Genomic DNA, 22,709 nt, shown 5'->3' with positions numbered 1-22,709 from the left:
ATTATCAGCTTTCGGTATCTTAACGTGCAGTAGCATTCGCTCTATCTCTTTCTTAGCCGTTAACTTAACTCTGCAATACAAAATAATCAGTTTAACTGAACTGGACTCTTTGATACAGGTAAGATACTGACTTTTTTATGTAGTTGTAATTCCAATATATCTAAATTATCCCTTTAAATCATCAAAACAAGATAAAATATTTTTTTAAAAAGTGTGAATTAAACAGCCGTCAAAGATTTGATGTTCTTCACCTTTGTAGTGCGTCTTCTGTCGTACACACCTGTATAGTCGCCTAACCATCTGAATGCACAGGGTCTTGCAAAGGGAGCCCTGACCTTGTAATTGTACAGCACATTGACTGTACAGTATGAAAATGAACTGAAATCTTTTGTGCTTACTAAAGCATTCTGAAAAACAAGTTCAGTTTCTTAAATAAATTGACCAAAACGACAGTTAAAATTAAAACGTGACACGTGGCAACAAAACAGTACAGATATGAGCCTTTGGTGGAGCTAGTTATGTGTCGCTCTGAGACCAGAACAATTAACCTCCTGGCTAACCCTTTTTTTTTTTTTTTTTTTTTGCCTGACCAGATTGTAATGGAGCTCAAAGAGCTGGAATCAGCAGCTGGCTTTTCGAGGCAACAAAGCGGCTCGTCGGCTCTGGAAGCGCAGCCCCATCTATGACCTCCCTCCCTATCCTTATCTCTGTGTTGAGCCACTTTGGAGCTGATAAAACTCCGGGATGAGTTGGACTGCTGTGATATTCCTGCCACATTCTTCTACATAAAGTTCATTGTGACCAAGGCTCTTCTTCCTCCCCCCCTTCTCATCCTCATCTTCTTTTTGCTCTACCTCCTTTTCTCTCTCTCTCTCTTTCCCTTATCAAGCGAGGCAGAAGCAGACGCCGACTTGAATTAAGCGCTAGTTTTTGAAGAGAGGGTGGGCGAGCTGTATGAAGCTGATAACAATACAAAATGGATTTTCTCAACAGAGAAAAACAGCTGTCTCCATTATTTGAATGCTTCACCTTTCCCCGGCTCCATTAATTGGCTCTTTGATCACAGGCAGAGGTGCACGGTGGCTGATAAGGACCAGGTTATTAGTAAAGTAGCCTGGAGGACCCAGAGGCGGCTGTCCGTGGCAGGCTGCAGGAGATGAGATAAAGGCGTGGTAATGGCGGCGTGAGTGGGTGCTGGTGAGTGATAGGAGCTGCGCCACTGGCCTTCGCGTCACCGCCGCCTGGCTCACGGCGTTCAGGGTGGAGGTGTAGGGGGGGGGGGGTGTAAGGGGAAGCTTCAGCGGCAGGACGGAGCGCGATACGGCAGCTAATTCAGGGTCGTGATTCATCTTGTGAGGAGAAGAGTGGAGTAGGATTTGATTTTGTAGCTGCTTTCTCCTTCTGAGTAGAAGACTATCTTCTCTCTCTCAATCCTCTGCCTCGCTCATCCGCTCACAATCAAACTGTGAGAGGACATTTGCCTTTTGCTAAATCAGTGATAGCTTGCGAGGGGGAAAAAAGACTTGACGGAGGAGCCCGCCTCAAATCAAAACAGGTTGTTTCCTGTGATGTTGCAAGGAGGGGAACACTTGTGCTTTAGATTCACTGAAATCTTAAGACGAAGCTCGCTTATGTGTTTCTTATTTACTACAATTCCTGGTAGAGGAAAGAAATCTTCAAGAAACTGCTCAGTTGCGATTCCTCCATGTGCCTCTCTCCTTACTTCCCCTCTTTAAGACGTATAGGGCCAGAGGGGACAAGAAGGGTATTTGTGTGTGGTAAAGCATGACAAGAAAAGAGGGTAAGTGTTGATATTAAATTAAAGAACACAAGGTTATCTGGTTCCTGCACATGGTTAGGCTGCCCTGGGCCGAGGGTAATCTTCTAATAGCGTTCACAACGGATGACATTATTAAGGAACTGGGCCGATGTGTCAGGGCTTTCCCTCTTTCTCTCTTGAGCAAAACAGGGATGAGCAAGAGATGTGTAGGAAAAACGGGACAGAGGCTGACAAACTTCAAGGGGGAGGCGGGAGGGAAAGAAACGGTTCGAAAAGAAGGAAGTGTGCAAGGAAATAAAGCTGAACGACTCATTTTAGCTATCCGTCTCTGTCCATACATAAACCTGCAACACTCATCAGCTCGTTTGGAACATTACAAGATTAAAAAAAAAAATACATGTAGACCCTCCACCCCCACCCCCAGCAACCAGTCCTGGGTCTTCTCCCAGTGAAAGGTTTCCGCAAAACCTCCAAGGAGACTCAAGGAAGCGAGTCTTTCATTTCCAGTGACGCTGACCATTGCTGTCGGTGTCAAGCGACGGACTCCATTCACTGCCCGGCAAGGTAACGACGAAAATGATCAACACAAAGACAAATAAAGCTGCTCTAAGCCTCAAAAAGTGAGCTGAAACTCTGGAAAAGAATTCAGAGGAGAGGAGTCGTTTCCTCTATACGCTAAAGTTCATCTCTCTCTCTCTCTCTCTCTCTCTCTCTCTCTCTCTCTCTCTCTCTCCTTTAACAGTGGCGGAATCTTTTAGCACATCCACTCGAATACGAGCTGAAATATAGAAACTTTCAAGTGCAGACGGATGCGCTCGCTCCTTCGCAAATCTTACACTGCAAAGAATTGCTTTTGTGGACCGGATCAGATAACGCCACGGCTCTCTTTATCTAAAGTAGCTCAAAAGTCATTTTAAAATGGAAACTGCTGCCCTTTAGCAATGCTTTGAGCTTTGACTAAAAACTCTTTGACATTTCCCAAATCCTTATTGAGCTGTTCAGGAGAAATGAGTCGGTTTTTTTTTTTTTTAAGCTATTAAGCGCCGGCGGACCGACCTCTCAGTTCGGCGGCTTCCTGTTCTGCGCAGCGACGAACCCGTCAGAGCGTATCCGTTTCTCTGAAGCTCCGCGTTTGACATTGACGTCGTGCGGTGAGCACGTACTTCTTATTGCGTCTTTCCATCTGAGGAAGTGCATTTGTGTTGCAGGTGGGGGTGTTTGAAGTGCCAAAGTGAACATCTTGCTCGGATCCGAAGTCAGTAGGTCTCTTCCCAAGCAGGCGGCCAGGAAGGAGGAAGTGATTGATGGCTAATGAGGGCTGAGCGAGGAGCCGAGGCCAAACGCGCAGCGCTCTGCCTACTGTGGCTTTACAACATGATGGATGACGCGCTGAGAAACACTGCCCACACACATACATACCATATTTTTTAACGTCTGCGTGTGTGTAGGTGTGCGTGTGTGTGTGTGTGTGTGTGTGGAAAATCCTTCCTTGTGTATTTTTAAATCATCACTGTCAGACATTTATACTGTTATCGAGCCAAATCATTTCCAAAGAAAACTGTAGTATAAGACGCAGTGGGACATCACAGTCCATCAGTCACCTTGAACCCCACTGTCTTCCTGCTCGTTGGTTCGCTCCCACACCGTTCAAATATCCCGCTAACTTTTCCTATAGCCGCAGCATGAAGCCTCGTTTAAACTCCGCAACATATGGATGGCTGGGAAACGGCGCTTTACCCTCCAGGTTGGTCGTTTGATCGGTGATGACTTGGCCTTAATGGAACATGATAACCTTGAAAAATTGGTAGAGGTGTCCCAGGAAACAGATGTACGTGAGAGAGATATTGGTTGAAGGAACAAAATGATATTTGTAAATCAAATGATACGCAAGTGCGCATTAAATAACTGATCCTTCTCTTTACATAAGAAGAAAAATTCTTCCAAACAATCAAAAGAAATATTAAACATGCACATACACATACTTCTATGAAAGTATGTGTATGTACAGAACACATTTGTATATTTGACCACCCCAATGTTTCTCTGGCTGTGAATTTAAGGTCTTCGTCCTGTTGGATGGTTTATCCTCCATCCCAGTCTGAAGATCTTGGCATCCTCTGACAAGATTCCTTCCAGGACTGAACAGTTTTTAGCTCCATCCATCTTCCTATCAGCTTTAACCGACTTCTCCGCATCTACTGAATAATTCTCCCGCATGAGCTGTGGATCTCTGCAGCATGAGTTTAAGGGGAACAACTTGGTAGATTTGCACGCATGCCAATCCTCTTTCCTTTCTCAATTTATGGATTGAAGAGTGATTTGTGTGAGAGATGTCACAGGTGTGGTTTTGTAACCTAACCCTGTTTTAAAATTAGTACTTTACCCTTAACCTGTCTGACCTGTGACTTGGTTTTCATGATGTTTTTTCTTCCCTGGTGTTTTCTAATAAACTGAACTGTTCATCAATTTTCTTTCGACTTCACATTTATGCACTACTTTGCGTTGCTGGAATAAAAATTACCAATAAAATTCACTCAATGTGTTTATAATGTGGTGACATGTTGAAAAGGGGGCATGAATGCTTTTGCATGTGGCCCCTTTTAAAGTTTCTCTTTCAAACTGTTTCCCTTTTTAAACCCTTTTAACTTTTAAACATCAGTAGGGACAATATGAGCCTCACAGAGCAGTGCTCATAGCAACTTATATGTGATGCAACGACATGTATTAGGTTTGTCACCTGAACAGACCAGGTGAAGCCATAAGCACCCAGAGAGCACCGGAGGAAATTTATGGCTTGTTTTCGACCATCCTTTACATCACCTGGCTCCACTTCCATTCGGTCATCTCTGGTCCTCCGTCTCCCCCTCCCTCTTCTTCCCCAGCACCCTTTGCCTCCCCAGCTGCTTTGCACCTGGATGTTGGCCCGGGAAGGAGACGGAGACACGGGCCATCCATCTTTTTGAGCGAACACATGTGGACTAAAGGTGTGCTGGGGGTTCCTGAAATCCTAACCAAAGACAAGGCAGGAGAAGGGATGTGGGCGAAGCTAATTGACAGGGCTTTAGCTTGGCATTGTTTTAATGGTCATATTACATGTACTGGTGGTCCCCAACCTACATGACTCAAGTGTTAAGCAAGCATTGCAGAATCTGTATGGTGACGGATAAATCCTTGTTCACCTTGGCTAATTTCGGACTTAAAATCAAACGACGTGTCTCTTAAAAACTCTGACACAGATGCCCTAACAAACTTGATGTTGACATTTTTACTAGCAGGTTTTGACACCCAAATATAGTTATCCCCCAAGGACTGTTTCACAGACAAATGCAAGCCAACATTAAAAAGAAAAACAGAGTTTAAGAGCTGTATAAATGTGAAATGCAATATAGCCTTCATACGTGTCAAACCCACTTACTGTTCAAAAACACAAAACGTGACACAATTTGACGTTAAAGCCTATATTTGTGCTCTCTCTCTCTCTTAACCTGACACCAACAGAGTATTTGAACATGTTTGCATCATCTCTCTTTTATTAGGCTGAAGGAGCAAACTACTGCAGTAAACTCCAGAGCTATTAGCACAGCACCTCACAAATCTGGCTTTTATAGAAGAAAGTTAAAAAAAAGGGGGAAAAAAAAAGGGCCCTCGTTAAAAGAAAGCCGTGAGAAATCCTTTTTACACTCAGCCACAAGCCATGCAGGGGACACGGCAAACACGGATGCAGGTGCTCTGGTCAGCTGAAATCAAATCTCCGTGTTTTAGCCCACATGCTAATGCAACAAATTGTTTTACTCGTCTAAACTGAAGATGTCATCGTGCCGCGGGGATTCTCCTCTTCAGCAGGAACAGGGAAGGTGGTCAGAGTTGATGGAAACATGGACAGAACCAATTGTAGGAAAGTCCTGGAAGAAAACCTTTTAGAGGCTGCAGAAGAAGACGGAGGCAGAGGTTTACCTTCTTACATGTACAGACAGCGCTATGATGGAGTGATTTAGTTCACCATTATTTTGCTGAAACAGATCAAATAAAACCATAAATATGTTTCATAACGTTAATGGCATGAACACAGGAGGTCACATTTTTGAAGGAGGATGAAGACAACTTTACTAATTTTGACATTATTTGAAGGCGTTTTGAATGATATTTCACAAAAATTTATTTTTTTTTATAATTTTTTTTTTTCATCTATGTTGGTAATTTAGATCTCCACATCTCACCTTTCACTTTAAACATGAACCTCAAGCTCTGGAGTCTTAAAACTACCCAGGTCACTCAGGATTGTTCTGCAACTTAAAATGTAAAATGTTTTTTGTGTGTGTGTGTGTTCATGGAGGAGTGATGGAGCAAAGACAGAGAAGCAGCTACAAACTACTCTACTATTGGTTAAATAACTGAGAAAACAACAGAGACGTGTTTAGTTTAATAAACGGAAAATTTTTTCAGCTAATGCGCTTAAACAGAAACAAGATGTTACTGAAGAGGAACATTATGACGGTTTAACTCCCTAATTGGCAAAACTATATTTAGGAAACGTAACATTTTTATCTGTCTATCACTAAAGAATAATTGAGAAAAAGTGCAATGAGAGAGCGCTTTGTCCTGGATAACTTTAGCTTATTTGGTAGTTTTACACTAGGTTTTCAAGGGTGTAAGACAATTTAAAGGGCAAAATCTAATCTCTTCTGAGTAATAAGAAGGTTAAAAGTGATGTTTACGAAATGGAGTCTAAATGCAATGCTTCCCATTCAAAATTAGTTTCTTCTCCATTTATAAATGCATTAAAATGTTAATTAGAGCAGATGTTTTAAGGTGCAGTGTATGTGAGGAATAAAAGAAAAGAATAAAACAGATAGTAGGCAGTAGTTGACATCATGACCTTTATGCTTTTTTTTTTTTACAAACATTTTTCTTTTGCCTAAACCCTAGTTCAGGTTGGAGATGTGAACTTTCACGTAATAAATGACAAACAGGAATTATTCATTTCAACGTGGATGAACTGAATTAGGAATTAGTTCTTGCTAAGAATGAGTTGCACAGACACTGAGAATATTTATTAAATGTTTGATTTGTTTTCACTTTAAAACCGTTGGCTACTCAACTTACTTTCAAAAACTTTAATTCATTTGTTTCTAAAAGTTTATCTTTAAAGAGACCCTCACAGTGATTGCTTCGTGTCGGCTGTCTTAAAAAGCTGTTCAAAAATCTTAAAAGCACCAATAAGTTGTAAAAGGAAAAAAAAAGTATAAAGTTGTAAAGGCAGAACAGGTTGAATTTGACTGTATGCTAGATGATTTGTTGCTCAGAGAGACTCAAAATAAAATTCTCTCAGCAAGCAGAATATAAATAAGTCTGAAAAATGTGATTTATTAATCAATTGTAAATAATTATGTATGCCAATCAAGTTAACAACCTTACTAAATGTTATTTGTTTCTGATCAGAAAAAAAAAAAAAAAAAAAAAAAATATATATATATATATATATATATATATATATATATATATATATATATATATATATATATATATATATATATATATATACATATATATCTATAATATATATATACATATATATATATAGATATATATATATATTTTTTTTTTTTGTTTTTTACTTCGAAATGTAACGCTACTCAAAGCATTGCAAAACTGATTGGCAGAGTGAAAACTGTAAAATATACATGTTATCTCCCAGGGCGCACGAGTTGGATTATTTCAAGAGTGAAGCAAGATGGAGAAAGATTGTCTGGGGCTAGCTGTCAAGGGACCAGGAAAGGTTGCAACATTCTCCTATATCTGCATGAAACGTCTCAGAACAGAAATGGCAGCTCTCTGGTGGATTTGAATCCAGACACAGGCAGCAGAATACTAATAAACAAACGGCACACAGACAGAGACCTATAGGAGGAATACACTCTGGAAAGCAGCAGTACTGTTGACGCAATAAAATAGAAAAAGAAAAATCCATCGTTTGGTGTAATAGCTGTGGGTTGGATGAAGCTGCTGCATCACATAAATAAAATACTACATTTTCTTCTGTTAGCTTCGCAAATGAGTTGTAAATGCTGATTGATGTATCTCTGATAATCACCTTTATTCACAGGATTCAAACAGAAAAGGAGGAGCGACAGGAGGGGAGAAGTGCACCAAATGCTGGTGGATGGGGGAGCATTTAAGAACGCTGCAAAAGTTAAGCAGCGCTCCAAAAACATATATTCCTCCAATCTATTTGCACTTTTTAGAGGGTTTGATGTATGTAGCAGTATATTTCTATTACTGCAGCATGAATGAATGAATGAGTTCATTCATTCATTAATGCTTTTTTTTTTATAAACTTTTCATTTTAGTCAAATCTGGAATTGCAATTTCATAAGTTTTGGAACTGGAATTTTTTTTTTAATTCAAATTTCACAGTTTAAAATTCAATTCAATCTGTAGAGACTCGCACAGAGAGAGAAACAGCAGTTAGACAATTTTATTGGACCTAGAATTTGGCGCTCGGACACCGGCGGAAGACGTGCGTGCTGAGAATCGCAGCGAGCTTGAATGATCGGCTCGAACGAAGCTCAGGTAGATCTTCCCCCGGGTCCAGTCACTGGTGGTGGAGCGGAGCTTGGAGAGAGGAGTCTTGAGGGGACCTGGAGGCGTCTGGGAAACGGGGAGGAGGTGGGTTGAAGCACAACTGAAGCGGGTGGATCTGTGGTCGCTTCGTCTTTTGAAGGAGCTCTTGCAAGGTGATTGGATTGAGGTAGAGGTGGTGCGTCCTGATTGGCTGGGGTGAAGGCGAGGTGATAAGAGATGCAGGAAGAGTCTTACAGGTTGAATTTCCGCCTAGGGGCTTCATTTCAGTTGGTTTATGTAGCACCGTTTCACAACAAATGTCTCAATGCCCATTACAAGATATTTACTTAATGGGTAAAATATCAGATATTTTCTGAGTTTAAAATAACTTAAAAATATAAGAACAACTCAGAACCTTAGAAAGAACAAAAATAAAAAATCTTCTTGAAGAGCAAACACAAGCATATTTGCTCTTCAAATTGAACAGTTCTCAGGGATTCATCTTCATCAGATCACATCAGTCCACTTTAGCTGTGATCCAAATCCTAATAATTATGTAATATTTGATCCTGGTTCCACTACGCCTCACTAGCAAAGCGATAGAGCCCCATCAGAACAGGCAATGTTAGGTCAAATAGTTTTGGGGCTTCCATGAAACTTTTTCTTCCAACTTTTTTCCTTCGTTCTCTTCTCTGTAAGTATTTATGATCTCAGCTGCTCAGTTGAGATCTTGCATTATCAGTCCAGCACACGATGTTGAATTTCTCTAGCTGTTCATCACATCGCCGTGCAGCGAATGTTTGATTAAGCTTTTCCTCACCGTACAGCTCAGCCGTGCGAGCGAGGCAATATCACCACAAGAGATGCTCGGCCTGCACGAAGCATCGGCTCCGTTTAATTATAGAGATGCCGAATAAATATTTACAGATGGCCGACCCGTCTTGTCCGTGCCGAGCCTGTGAGAGGGATTTATGGGCTGCCAGTTAACACAGAACATACTGCCGACATCGTTTCCTCACATTTTTTCAGTGGTGTAAAAGTAGAGAAGTACGCAAAGTAGCGATAAACATCACCAAAAGTTAGAAGATGTGAAAATGGAGAAATAAGACAAATAAACAAGTTTAGTTTGAACAGCCGCAACGAGTTTAGCTGCATCCCTGTTCTTATTGGGTTTTACCATCTACCCTGTCTCTGCCGAAATCAAGCGTCTCAACTGCCTTTTGCTGCCACTACCGTGTTTCTGTCTTGTATTCAGCTAAACGTAATGCCATGACGTTATCATTTGCTAATTTGTGTTGGTCTCTCACATGAAATTCCAATCAGATAGAAAAAAGAAGATTTTGAGCTTTGACAAAATGTGGAGAAGATCGAGGAAGGGAAATCCGCAAACTCTGAAATTCACCCATTTACATCCAGCTTCACTAACCGACATTCATGTGAGCTACTCTGATGAGCAGGATGTCGTCTGTTTGCGCTGTGGATGTTTTCGGCTTTGGCCGCTGGGAGAGAAATACAGTAAAAGCACATTAAGCGGTTCACTTTGGAACTCACTGGGGTGCTGCAATGTTTCCTAATGTTCTCGTTTTATTGCGTGCAGCTCTTGTTTGCGTGAGTGTGTGTGTGTGTGTGTGTGCGTGTGTGTGTGTGTGTGTGTGTGTGTGTGTGTGTGTGTGTGTGTGTGCGTGCATAGGAAGTTTTAGCAGCACCATGACTAAATGTGGCTGTTCTCATCATGTGTGGACGCTCGCCTGCACGCCCGGCTCCAAAGCCATATGGTATGTGGTCAGTGGAGTGAGCTCTGGAGGGCACCTGGCCAGCAGCTTGCTCACCTGGCTGTGGAAACTCCTGCCAACAAGCACACCTGGCCAAGCTGGCACACATGGAAAGGAAATGGATTGTGCAGCGGACTGAAAAGCAACCCTGCTTGGAATAGAGAAGTAGGAGTTTCCTATTGTTTTTGTTTTTTATTCTAGACAAATTCGCGACGACGTGAATTTCAGCACAGCACAGGTCGCAGATTTTCCCTTTTTAATAGCTCTGAGAGTCTGACTCTCGACACGATCCATAATGAGCAAAGTTTGTCTCTTCCTGCATCTGTTCCTACAGTTTGTGCCAGACTGCGCCAGCCCATCAATTTACCATATGATGGCACTTCCTTCCTGCAGGTTGTCCTCTGCTATCAATTACACACTCCTCTCCCTGCAAGAAAGATGCTCTTTGTCCCCGCGTCGCACACACACACACACAAACACGAACACGAACACGGGCACACAGGGCGGACACGGAGGGGACAGACACCTGCGGAGTGTTTGTCACCTCTTCTGTTGACATCTGTGGCGGCGCTGCATTGTGGGAGAGGCAGCCATCTGGTACTGGCGAGGCTGGATTAGAAGGGGGCAAGTGGGCGCGATGCATCACGCTGCTCTTTTCTGTTGGTCTGAGATGTGTGAGGTGTTGTGCTGTTCAACTGGTATTATCCTGGCTGTCTCCGTCAGCGTTAAATTGCAAATATAACCAAAGTGTGCGCACGTTGTAGTGAAAATGATCGAATAAACTTAAGGTCTGCTACTGCGATGCAAAAATAAATAGTTTTTTTTTTTCATTATATTGCTAAACCTAACAAGCAAGAAAAATAGGGTTTAGTATTCATTAACCCTTTAATGCATAGTGGTCACTACAGTGGACAGCTATCTCAAAGCCATTTTCTTGTGCTTCTTGTGGATTTTTATGTCATAAATGCACACAGACCACTGAAGTGGACACTAATGCATCACAAAATACACTATAAACTGCTGGCCATCAGCTGCAAATGCAAGAAATTATTTTTGTTAAATCCAATATGGCCGACAGACAAAAAAGCCATGCCAACCGACCCGGTCCCTCCTTCTACTGTAGACGACTCTTGCAGGTAAAAGAAAAAATATTGTGACATCAGTTAACCCCTAAAGAACAATACTACTGATGTATTTTTCAAATAACAGCTTAGTATTTTGAGAAAATTACAATTGATCACCTAAAAAAATAAATAAATATTTACAAAAAAATTTTTTCCTACCTTTTTCTTACGCCTTAAGAAAATTTTAAAAAATTGCAAGGTTGGTAAAGGTTATTTATTGACTCTTTTGAACCTTTAAAAGGCAGCCGGCTGCTTTTTGCTGTTGAAAAACATCAAGTTCAGAGGAGTTTTGCATGGATTAAACAGTAACGGTCATTTTACTTAATTTAATCCAAGTCACACTGGTATCAGTTTCAGTTTAGACAAGTGTAAATTGTATTCAAAGCAATGTTATTTTGGAAATGAGTCTTAAATAAAAGAAGGGGAAAGAGCAAATCAAATCTATCCAGGTTTTCCAAAGAGACAATGCCCTTCACATCTATCAGGTTCCCTGTTGAAGATTTTCAAAAGTCCTTTAAATAATGTGAGCTTTTATTACAGCAGCACAATCTCATGAGGGGGAAAAAAAAACAGCCCTTTTTTCACTGAGTGGAAAATCCTATTTGCTCATGATATAAATACAGTGTGAAAGAAGCTAATTTCTCTTGGGCTTCACTCCATGGGAAAGACAAAATAACTCAAATAAGGTAAATGTGTGCTTCACTCGGTAAATCTGAAAACAGTTCCAAGTCTGATCAGTTCAGAACGTAATGACTGCAAAGATGCGCCTAGATTTTTACAAAAACTGATATCTGTGCAAGGAGTAAAATTATGTTCTGCTTATGAAAAAAATGATATGAACTTGCGACAGTTACACAAGTCAAGAGGTCACACATTAGGGTAAATATCAGCATCTTGCTCCACCATGTTTGTTGGAACAGAAACACACGCCAAGAAGGCAAGTACAAAACTTAACTGCTAACGTCTGGTTTCCAGGACCTCTTAAAAAAATTTTTAATAAATAAAAATTGCGCGGCACCTCATTGCGAAAATGAAACATTGCCTCAAACATGAGAAAGCAGATGGCTAAACCAGACTCGTACTTTATTTACTTCCTGTTGGAGGAGTAATATTTCCTCACATGAACCGAAGCGTGCAGAAACAGAGAAGTTTGAGGAATGCTCTCTTCGTCTTAAAGGGATTAACTCTGACAGCAGCTTTGGAGGAGAACTCCAACGTCCGACCGCGATAACAGAGACATTAACCCACATATTCCTGAAGGACATCCATGTGTGCAGGACGTTCACTCGGCTGGCTGTCTGGCTGGGTTGCAGGTCTGCTCATCCAGCCGGCCTGCATGCTGCAGACAGATGTTCTGCAGCGCCACGGGCAGCGTGTGTTCTAGAAAAACCCAGGCCAGATGCCGCTACCTGGTGTCCCACCCGCCTGCCGCGCAGCTACAGCCGACATGCACCGGTGGCCATCGCATGACCTCAAAACGGGGTTACAGGATGGTGAGCTGCTGTCAGTCACGAGTGACAGAGTATTATGGAGCTGAAACCAGGAAGGCTTTATAGAGTCAGATCCTCGGTGTTCGCTGCAAATCTGATTATTTCTCAGTTTATTAATCTAATGAGGAAAATATATCAGGTGCAGCTCATTTAATTACATACATCATCAAAATGGTAATATAGTCTAGTAATTCAATTTGGAATGTGAAACTCATAAAAAGATTGAGCACACACAGAGTGATTTATTTATCACTATCAATTATGACGACTCGATCTTGTAGCTCTCAGAAAATTAGGAATATTGCATCAAATCAACACAAAGGTTATGCTATGCCTACAAAAAGTAACTGCTAAAGAAGCTGGCTGTTCACAGAGAGAAGTATCCAGATGGAAAGTTGCACAACCAATATGGATAACTGAGAGCTGTGAGAGGATTGGGAAGCAAAGGCTATTCAGGAGATTTGGTGGAGATTCACAAGGCATCAGCTGGAGTTGGAGTCACTGGTTGAAGAGCCAACACACACACACACACACGCACACGCACGCACGCAAGCACACATGTTTGCATGGCTATCTTTGTGGGGACTTTCCATTGACTTCCATTAACTTCTACTGCCTAAACCTTGACCTTACCCTTATCCTAACCCTAATCCCATCATACCTAACCCCAACCCTAACCAAAACTCAATTCACACCTTAGTCCTAAATCTAACCCCTGGCCCAAAAACAGCGTTTCCCCTTGTGGGGACCAGGCTTCAGTCCCCACAAGGAGCAGTGGCCCCCACAACATAGTATGTGTCCGGAAAATGGTCCCCGCAAGGTATTACAAACAAATGCACCCACACACACACACACACACACACACACACACACACACACACACACACACACACACACACACACGCATCCAGGTCATTGTACAATTCAAGTTGCTTGAAGTTCAGAGTGAAGCTTCCAGCCATTGACGATTTGGGCGCTCATATCATCTGCTGGAGTTGGTCCCTTGTGTTTAATCAAGTCCAAAGTAGGAAATGTAAGTGCACTTCATGCTTTCCGTCTGCTGACAAGATTTAAGGAGATGCTAATATCATTTTTCAGCAAGACTTGCCACTGCCTACACTGCCAAAAGCATCAGTATGTGGTATAGTCATCATGGTAGCACTGCGCCGTATGTAACTGACCTAAACTCCATAGAGAACCTACAGAAGAGATTTCCCTGACACCTCAGCAAAACCGGAGGCAGATGCAGTAATTAATGAAGCATGAGGCTCGATGAAGCATTAAGTGTACATCCTGTACAATCCATGGACATACTTTGCAGGAGATGGAGATTTCTGTGTTTAAATCCTTATTTATTGGTCTTATGTAATATAAAAATTCTGAGCCAGAATTGTTAAAATGAACAGAAATAAGCACATGGAATATGTTGCACTGCATCTTATATCAGTTTCTTTTTTTGGCTAATTATGAAAATAAATGAACTTTTCTATGATATTCTAATTTATGGAGGTGCACCTGTATCATATCAAGCTAAGTGAACTGTATGAAGTAAGATCAGAAACTAGCTGCTACGTCTCTTTCTGCTCCTCAGATACATAAACAGCTCCTCTTGTCTCCGTCCCTCCCTCCAAGGTCCCTGTTATAACCAAACCCGAGGAAACTTTCCAAGAGATTCAAAGACACCCAAGATGAAAGATTTATTTGTTCTTTTGAAGTTACTGCTGCGTCTTGTCATATTTCTGCAGCAAATGCGCTCTGGTAATGGTGTTTTATGTTGTTTTGTTTTTTTTGCGTTGTGGTTGGTGCTGACCCAGAACTGCCAGAGAGAGAGAGAGAGAGAGAAAGGGGTGGTGAAGGGGGGGGGGAGGGTCTGACGACCGGGCTCTTGTCTCAGAACTCCCCTAATGAGGAATGTTTCTGTAATGGAATCACTTCCTTGCGACCTCAAAGGACTTCGACTGTTTTTTATTTATACTTGGTGATGCGAATATGAGCACAAAAAAAAGAAGAAAAAAAGAGGTTTGTGCAGAAAGCTAGGTTATTGCATCTGGGCGGCTTTGTTTTGCTGCATCCTTCCGTAGCTGGGTGCCCTTTTACATCAAGCTTGTCTGGACTATTTTCTTTTCATCTTCTAATTTCTATTGAGAAGACCCTTTTGTTGCATTGTTTTGATTCCAACGCACGGTCTCGCACATCTGGTGCCTCTGCCGTCTTATTTGTAATTGACATGCAACAATGATTGCACGAAAACTTTCTCTTTCTCTAAACCTGGAAGTCTTTGCTCTCATTTATTACATTTAAAAGCCAAGCGGTTCACACAAACATTTTGAACGGATGCTTGGATTTCAGTTAAGCTTTGATTCTTAATACCATCTCATTGTTCTCGTTTTTCATTAGCAGCTCTATCTTCGAGATTCATCAGGTTTGCTACTTATCAGTCTCAATCTCAATTCATCTGCTTAACCAGCAGAGAATCACACTGCCCCCTAGTGCCTATCGTGATTAACAACAAATAAGAATTGATTGTGCAAGCTGTCAGGCAGACAATATCCTGGTGCTCTGCCAGTGGCACCGCACCAGAATCTGACATGGGCACCAATGCTGCACAGCAGTTTGAGACTGCTGTGCAGCCATCCACAGAACTTCTGCACCGGGTGCCACAGTGAAACAGCTTGGGTCAGAGCAAGTCCACAAGTTAGACGGGTCCCTTTCACAAAACACCTAAAGACAGAAAGGGGCTCTAACACGAATTTTGTGTTGCCAGTCCGCCAATGACTCGCACTGCAAGCCGGCTTCACAGGTCAGGGACGTTTTCTGTTTGCAATTTGCACATTTCTGTGGTTTCATTGTTTTTGTTGTATACCTAGTAGCCAATTTAATGGAGTCTCCAGAACAGTTGACCCCTTTGGCAATTTTTCACTCACATTTGGTGTCCAAATGTTCTAGATTCCACACAACCTACTTCCTTGTTTCCCATGTTAGCAAATGTTTGTATATTTATGCACTTAATTGCATATTGTCAAACAAATAATTAACTATCAAGAAAAATGTGTTATGTAAATGTATAAAGGAAATAAATGATGAATCTTCACATCTCATTTACAACTTATGTTTTCACCCGTATATAATTTATGTTAACCTATTTCCAGTATTATGGTCCTTATCCTTGTTTGAAAATGTTCAGTCTTAAGAAATATGACAAATTATGGCCCCTGATCAAACCGAAATAATGCCTTTCTACTCATAAATTGTCTATTGGAGCATCATGAACACGTTTGCATCCAAGTAACTTTGGGTTGGCGTAGCTTATTTGTTTCAGTTTAAATGTAAGATATAAAACATTCCCAAGAACTCTAATGTTATTCCAGGATAGTGCCACTTTTTTTTGTGTCTGATTGACACCATACCTCATGAAAACCAATCAAAGAATTAATCCAAAAGATTTTCCCCAAGTGTGTGCCAGATTGAAACGTCTGGGCAGCCCAGTCACTCAAGAAAGGAATCCCTGTTGACAGTGCAACTAAGAGCTAAAAAGCCTCTGTTTTTTTATCTGGTGCTTATACGCCCTCGCTGGAACCCGCCCTGAACAACTGCCCAAGTTGCCAATATCAAAAACCACCGCTGCATGTGTGTCAAGTATGACAAGGCTAATTTTTGTGGGGTACAGAAATACCAAAGCTGTAGTAAAAAAAAAAAGTACAAAACGATGAAGGGATAACATGACATGCGCTGTACTCAAGACTCAACACAAAACAGGCAATAAAATTTAAAGAAGTCAACCAATTTTTAGAAAGTTTGCATACAAAACCTGATCGTTGCAGTGCCATGCAGGATACGCTCTGTGCTCAGGAGGCCTCGGGCAACTCTTGCTTTGTTGTTGTATAAATGCTTTAACTGACAAGGCAAACTAAACATCTCCTCAGAAACAATACAAGACCACAGAAAGCACTTGAACAAAAGAGGATTATAATGAACCCAAGCTGCCTTCGCATAAATACATCATGCTGAGTGAATTTGCCAACCTCACTCTCTTCTACCTCTAACCACGGCAAATGGGAATTTATGTATTCACCGCTTTATCATTCTTTACTTTTTCTCTTCCCCACAAGGCAGCCATGGCACACGAGACAGACATTTTCACCAAAGGCAACATGCCCCTCACGGTAATTATATCAGAGTTGGAGAGAGGCTCATTAACATATGTTGGGCATGTCAGGAATTTACAAGCGGCGTTTTCGTAGGGGCCTTTCGTCGGTGAGGAGCTCCCATCCGTATGGCGACTCCTTTGAGGGTGCAACCTTCCTATTTACATACACGTCAATCACCCTGTGCGGTTTTAGGAAGCACACAAACATAAACACACATACACACACAAAACCAGGAGAGAAAAACAGAGCATGTGAGTGCATATGCGCAGAGGTGTGGCCCATATGCAAGTCCTGGAGCAATATAATAGAAACAAATCCGTAGAGGCGTAATGGACGAAGTGGTTAGTAAAGTATTGACACTTCAAAAATAAATGCGCACCACTTTCCAGATTTTCCATTTGTAAGAAAAAAGGAAACTATACAGCCTTTTTTTTCCCTTCCACATCAACATTATTGTGAAAGTTTGTCGTCGAATCCTAATAAGAGTCGTTCTAAACGTAACATTACCCTCGCTCCTTTCAGCACTTTTCATTTACTCTTCTGCAGTTTGATGTAGCGTGTCTTTGACTGCATGCATAAAGCTTGACAACAGACTAGCGGCTACTCCTGAGGTCACCATGTTAGCGCTGGAGGACCCAGCATATGTTGCCTGCACGGAGAAACGTACTGTTTGCCCTTCACCTGCTAGCATGTGGCCAGCAGGATGGAATAACCAGCCGTGCTCACTGCTAAAAATGATACTGAATGGCAATTTCGCATTAAGCCTCTTGTCAGTGGTGAAGCTTTTACATGTTTTGTGCAGTAAAGATCAATGAGCTTGATACCAGAAATTTTAAGAAGAGAAAGTGGAGCAGAAGCTGTAAATGAGAAGGACTGCATCAACACACTGTTGAAATCAGCTAGCAAGTTAATGGATAATCTAAAGCATAAGAAAGATGTTGGAAATTACCAACTAAAACTTTCTATCTTTGTGGCTTTCATTCTTAAAAAAAAAAAAAAAAACATCCAGTGGCAGACAGAAAAAAAAAAGTGAGCATACAATGAGTTGGAGCAGAATTAAGAGGTAGACAAGGAGGGAAGTCATTCGTTCCCATCTTTTGCTCCACCAAATGTCATTTCAGTGACTGAAGACGCGTTCATTTCCATCACCATCCATTCTCTTTCTCTATCCATCTCTCCCTTTCTTTCGCATTTACTGTCACTGCCTTTTCGCTTTAAGTGCACTTTCGCCCACATCACTTGGAAATTGATTGAAACAAAATGTCACAATTATGCCCTGTAGCTCGCCGCTTCAATTATTCATCAATTAAGGGCTAGGCTCCTTTTTTTCTCTCCTCTGAGCTGATTTTTCATTCAGTTTGCTCGAGATGTATGGCTCCCCTGCTGTTAACCAGTCCAAAGTCATTAGTTTCTGGGTTTGCAATTAAACCTGATGCATTATGTATGAGGCTCCGACTCAGCAGACACACGCTCAGCAGCGGCGGCGGCGGCGGCAGCAGCAGCAGCAGCAGTGGCGGCCGCGGCAGCAAGTGAACAAGCTGCTAGGCTCTGGGGGCGTGGATGAGAAATTAATTTGCTTGCAATGAAGTTCTCTCCATCCCTCCCTCTATCTCTCTTTCTCTAGCTTTCTCCTGTTGGAACAGATGCCGCCAGGAGGAGATGGAGGTAGAAATTAGATAACTGCATTCAGACAAGGTAAGTGGGAAGATATTATATTGTCGTTATATAAAATATTAAACAGCTTCACACATTCCTTGACCTTCATAAACAGATAAGAGGTCATTTGCATGCACACCTTCACAAAGTCGACCTATGTACGGGACATTAGCAGCATATAGCCGTGAAAGAGAATGAAAAGACGTTTTTCAAAACTAACAGCGCTTCTAATTACCTCCTGCATCCTTTAAGCTTCAAGCCTGACATTTCCCCTCAGTGAGTCGTATGAAAGCTATCGATGAGACAGAAAAAAAACTTTTCTGCTTGAACTCGTATCTGACAGTGAACCGTTAAAAATACCACGTTATTCTGCTGCCACCTAGTGACCACTTGACTCTGTGGCCACAGAGTCGAGCATCCTTCAGTAGTCCTGCATTTATTTCGTCTCAACGCCATAGTAGCAGGGTCCTTCTGCTCGGAAGCAGTTGTATGAACACAGGAGAGCCCGGACTGGAATAGTGAGCCAACTCCTCAAGTTCATCTCCTACAGCAGACAAACGACACAGAGAAAAGTGTTCTTTAGCCGCTGATTGTTTTCGCCATTTCAGAATCGGCTTGAAAATGTTCCATTCTGTTGTCAATAAAGACATCTGAAAGATAAATGTATAAAAAAGGGAAAATAAAATACAAGTTTTTCTTTCTCTTTTTCTTCTAAACATGTACACATGCACAAAAGAGAAAGTCAAGGTTGAACATGTTAGGATAGTTTCACACTTCCAGTGTTCCTGAAAGTACTTGGGCCCTTGGAAGCCCTCATGAATGACAGATTAATATGAGTATCACATTTTAAAAAAGTTAAAGGCAAGTCGTTTGACAAAGCTATCATTAATTGCAGTATGTAAATATGAATAAAAAAAGATCCAAAGTTAAATTCTGAAGACATTGGAAATTACCTGTTTATTCAAAAACGATACAGGAATAAAATATGTTGATTAGAAAGAAGGATGACCAAACAATCAGAGGTTAAATTGATCAAATTTTCCCTCGATCACTGATGCACTTATGATACACAAAAAATTAGTTTTTTTCTGCTGATAAAACTCAATAAAGCTCCTACTATAAACGCATCGACCAACAGGATGTTCCTTCATGTACGTGTTTGTGTGTTTTTAAGAAAAGTCTGATCAGTGAAACTCTAATTTTATTCAAATCTTAACTTTTCTCAAATTGTATCCTGCACAAGGTATGATTTCTAAAGCTTTCAGAGAAAAAAAAAACATTCATTAGGCTAAAAAAATGACACAAAATAAGAAAAATATTTTTCTTTTTGACTCAACATAGATTTTGTACACATTAAAGAGAAAATTGGAGTCTTCTTATCCATACTGGAAGAGAATGGTGAAGACAAATCATACTAGAAGCAAATCCATTAATTGTTCACATAAAAAAAAAACGTTAAATTATATCTTTTGTTGAAAAGTTAGCAGAAAACTGAAGATGAATGCGAAAACACAAAACCACAAACGACTTCAGAGCTGAAGCTGGTCATCATTGACTAATTTGCAAACCGAAGTTCCCTTTGCACAAGTTTATCATTTGTGCTCCAAGTTGTATGCAATCTGATCATTATAGTCAATAACTAATTAAAAGGATTCAAAATCAGTCTAATCAGTCTAAAGTACTCCATCCTTCCGGTCAAGGTTTACATTTGAATGTTGAAGCACGTGGATTAAAAACTAGAATAACCCGTCACTGTAGCAGTTTTCATCACAAACACAGAAGATGTCTACGTGTTTAGAAAGTGGCGTTCTGACCTTCTGCAGACTGACAAAATGCACGCACTCCACCCAGGTGCCGAGGAAGGGACCATTGCACTCCGTACAACACCTGCTGCTGGACAACAGGTCGTTCAGCTCTGGGTAGTGAGGAAGACTCAGTTTGATCAGCGAGAACTTCTTTCTGACTTCTAACAAAACAAGCCTGGCAGCCAGTTCCTACAGAGACACATCTGGGTCACAGTTACACGACGACGAGAGTTTGAGTTGGAAACATGACGACTATATGAAGACCTTCAGTGACAGCATCTGAGGCTGCGGCAGTAATGGCACCGGTTCAAGTTTAATCAGCCAGTTCCCGTCACAGTACAGCTCCGTCAGGTGCAGCAGGTGGAACTAAACATTTACAATGTACACATTACGCGATGTCATTGATTTCCTTTTCGAAAAGAAAACCATAATATTGTGGATTTTGCTGTCCAGCGTACCTCTACGGGAAATATGGACAGCATGTTCCCAGCCACATCCAGAACTCGGAGTTTAATAAGAGCTGTTATTCCCTGCAGGAAAAGCCAGATGGGTATAAGGTTTTAGTCAGCATATATATATATATTTTTTTTTTGAAACAGTCAGACTTAAATTTGGTGGTTCCAGCTGTTGCATCTCACAAGCTGCCATGAATTATGCCTGCTTTAACAAACCAATTAGTACATACCCACCTCTGGCAGGTTGGTCAGCCTGTTTCTGGCTGCGTACAGCTTTATGAGGTTTCTGCAAAAGTACAGCTGCTTAGGTAGGCTTGAGAGATTGTTATAGGTAAGGTTGAGCTCTGACAGCTTTTTAAGACAACCAACTTCACCAGGAAGCTCCTCCAGCTTGTTGTCAACTATGCTGAAGTGCTGAAGCTTCCTCAGCCTGCAAATAAACACATTTTCAGAATCTTTGACAAAGAAATATATTTCTCATTTGATCGTCTACCTACTCTGATGCTGGTAAATGTGTTTAGTGCCTTAAACTAGTTTAATGCAATAAATATAAATAATAATCTCAAAAATATTTTAAATTGTGTACATTAGGTACAAAAGTTTCATGATGAGAAAAATTTGCGCTTAAAAAAATACATGGTGTAACGACGCAAGCCCCGTTCCTCGCAAGCTCTCTCAAAAAATATTAAAGAAAAGAGAAAATATGCTCTTTAGGTAATTCTAAAGTGATTCTACTGCAAGTTGCCAGTAAAGAAAAAAAATAAAAAGAGCAATTTTAGACAAAGTGGGTACATTTATTTACCTGCCAATTTCTGGTGGTAACCTTTGAATGTTGTTGTGGTTGAGATTGAGGACAACAAGGTTTCCTAAGTTACCTTCAAAACATGATGATGCAGTCATTGAGTTCATTCAGGGTCTGCATTACCAACCCCAAACAGTCCAGACCTGCCTACCAATTGCGTCAGGTGACACCACGTTAATTTTGTTGTTGTACAGGTCGAGTTTTGTCAGTGAACCCAGGTGGCTGAGGACTACAGGAAACTCCCTCAGGGCATTATTTCCCAAATTCAGCTCTGTTAGCTTTGAAGACAAAATAGTAGACTGAGCAATCTTTGTGATTTGTTAGGCAGATTGCAGGAAATGGGAGACGACTCACGTGACGTAGAGACTGGAGTTGGGTTGGGAGGTCAGAGATGGAGTTGTGGCACAACAGAAGGACTGAGAGGTTTGGGAATCGGGAAACAAACTCAGGAACGCTCTTCAACCTGTTTGAATTCAGATTTAAAGAGTATCCTCTGCCACATGAAGCTCTGATCACGGTTCCTCTAAGAGCTAAACCATGGGCCATTTTCCTGATCCCACCTCTTGTTGGCCTCTTTCTGTTGAGTTCCCATGGCGACAAAAGTCAACAATCTTGTTAAAGTTCTTGCTATGGGCAAGTGCGACCTCTATTGGTCACACCTCAATAAAGCAAGTTGGTCACTATTTTACAGGTTTTATATACCAACTATGCTCCTTATGTCGGAGAGTCTATAAATAATATATAAATCTCACATACATGTGGTAAAAAGGGTATTCCCAAGCAGTTAGGGTAAGTCACTTAACTAATTTGCAATCCAGATGAGGGATACAAACAATTAATTACAATTCATTTTTGATGAATGATTTATTAGATTAAATATAGTTCCAACTGATTACCTAATAGTGTTGCCTTAAAAATGTATTAAATAAATTTTATTCAATTTATATTTAGGTCACATTAAAAATACTGATAATTTTTCACCTGTGTTGTAAATTTTTCATGACCAATAGTCATATTTATATTTTCTAATATTTAGGACTTTAGATGGGAATAATCAACAAATAAGCAATTTTGTCTTGGGAATCAGTAAAATATGTTTCTGATTCTGATTAGACC

At 41.0% G+C, this 22,709-nt stretch overlaps 1 protein-coding gene across 1 annotated transcript; it reads right to left on the bottom strand.

Moving 5' to 3' along the window:
• Positions 1 to 18,606: 18,606 nt before the first annotated feature.
• Positions 18,607 to 22,139, bottom strand: lrrc69 (leucine rich repeat containing 69). The gene is made up of 8 exons (XM_015003178.2): positions 21,948 to 22,139; positions 21,745 to 21,871; positions 21,594 to 21,666; positions 21,026 to 21,221; positions 20,795 to 20,866; positions 20,601 to 20,702; positions 20,346 to 20,525; positions 18,607 to 19,075 (listed from the first exon to the last, which is right to left on the bottom strand). Exons 1-8 carry the CDS (start codon positions 22,137 to 22,139, stop codon positions 18,968 to 18,970), a joined length of 1,050 nt encoding a protein of 349 aa, XP_014858664.2. The 3' UTR covers positions 18,607 to 18,967.
• Positions 22,140 to 22,709: the final 570 nt, after the last annotated feature.

The sequence above is a fragment of the Poecilia mexicana genome, unplaced genomic scaffold (assembly GCF_051168715.1).
Source record: "Poecilia mexicana isolate PSO_F unplaced genomic scaffold, ASM5116871v1 scaffold_11, whole genome shotgun sequence".
NCBI lineage: Eukaryota > Metazoa > Chordata > Actinopteri > Cyprinodontiformes > Poeciliidae > Poecilia > Poecilia mexicana.
Note: the sequence above shows the minus strand (reverse complement) of the source record. Positions and strands in the feature narration are given on the sequence as shown.

Excerpts from the sequence above, each read along its gene's own strand:
- lrrc69 (XM_015003178.2), bottom strand. The coding sequence starts at position 22,139 with ATGGCCCATGGTTTAGCTCTTAGAGGAACCGTGATCAGAGCTTCATGT. Across the intron at positions 20,703-20,794 it reads TGTCCATATTTCCCGTAGAG|TTCCACCTGCTGCACCTGAC; the intron begins GTACGCTGGACA and ends GTAAATGTTTAG. Across the intron at positions 20,526-20,600 it reads CTCAGATGCTGTCACTGAAG|GAACTGGCTGCCAGGCTTGT; the intron begins GTCTTCATATAG and ends GTGTCTCTGTAG.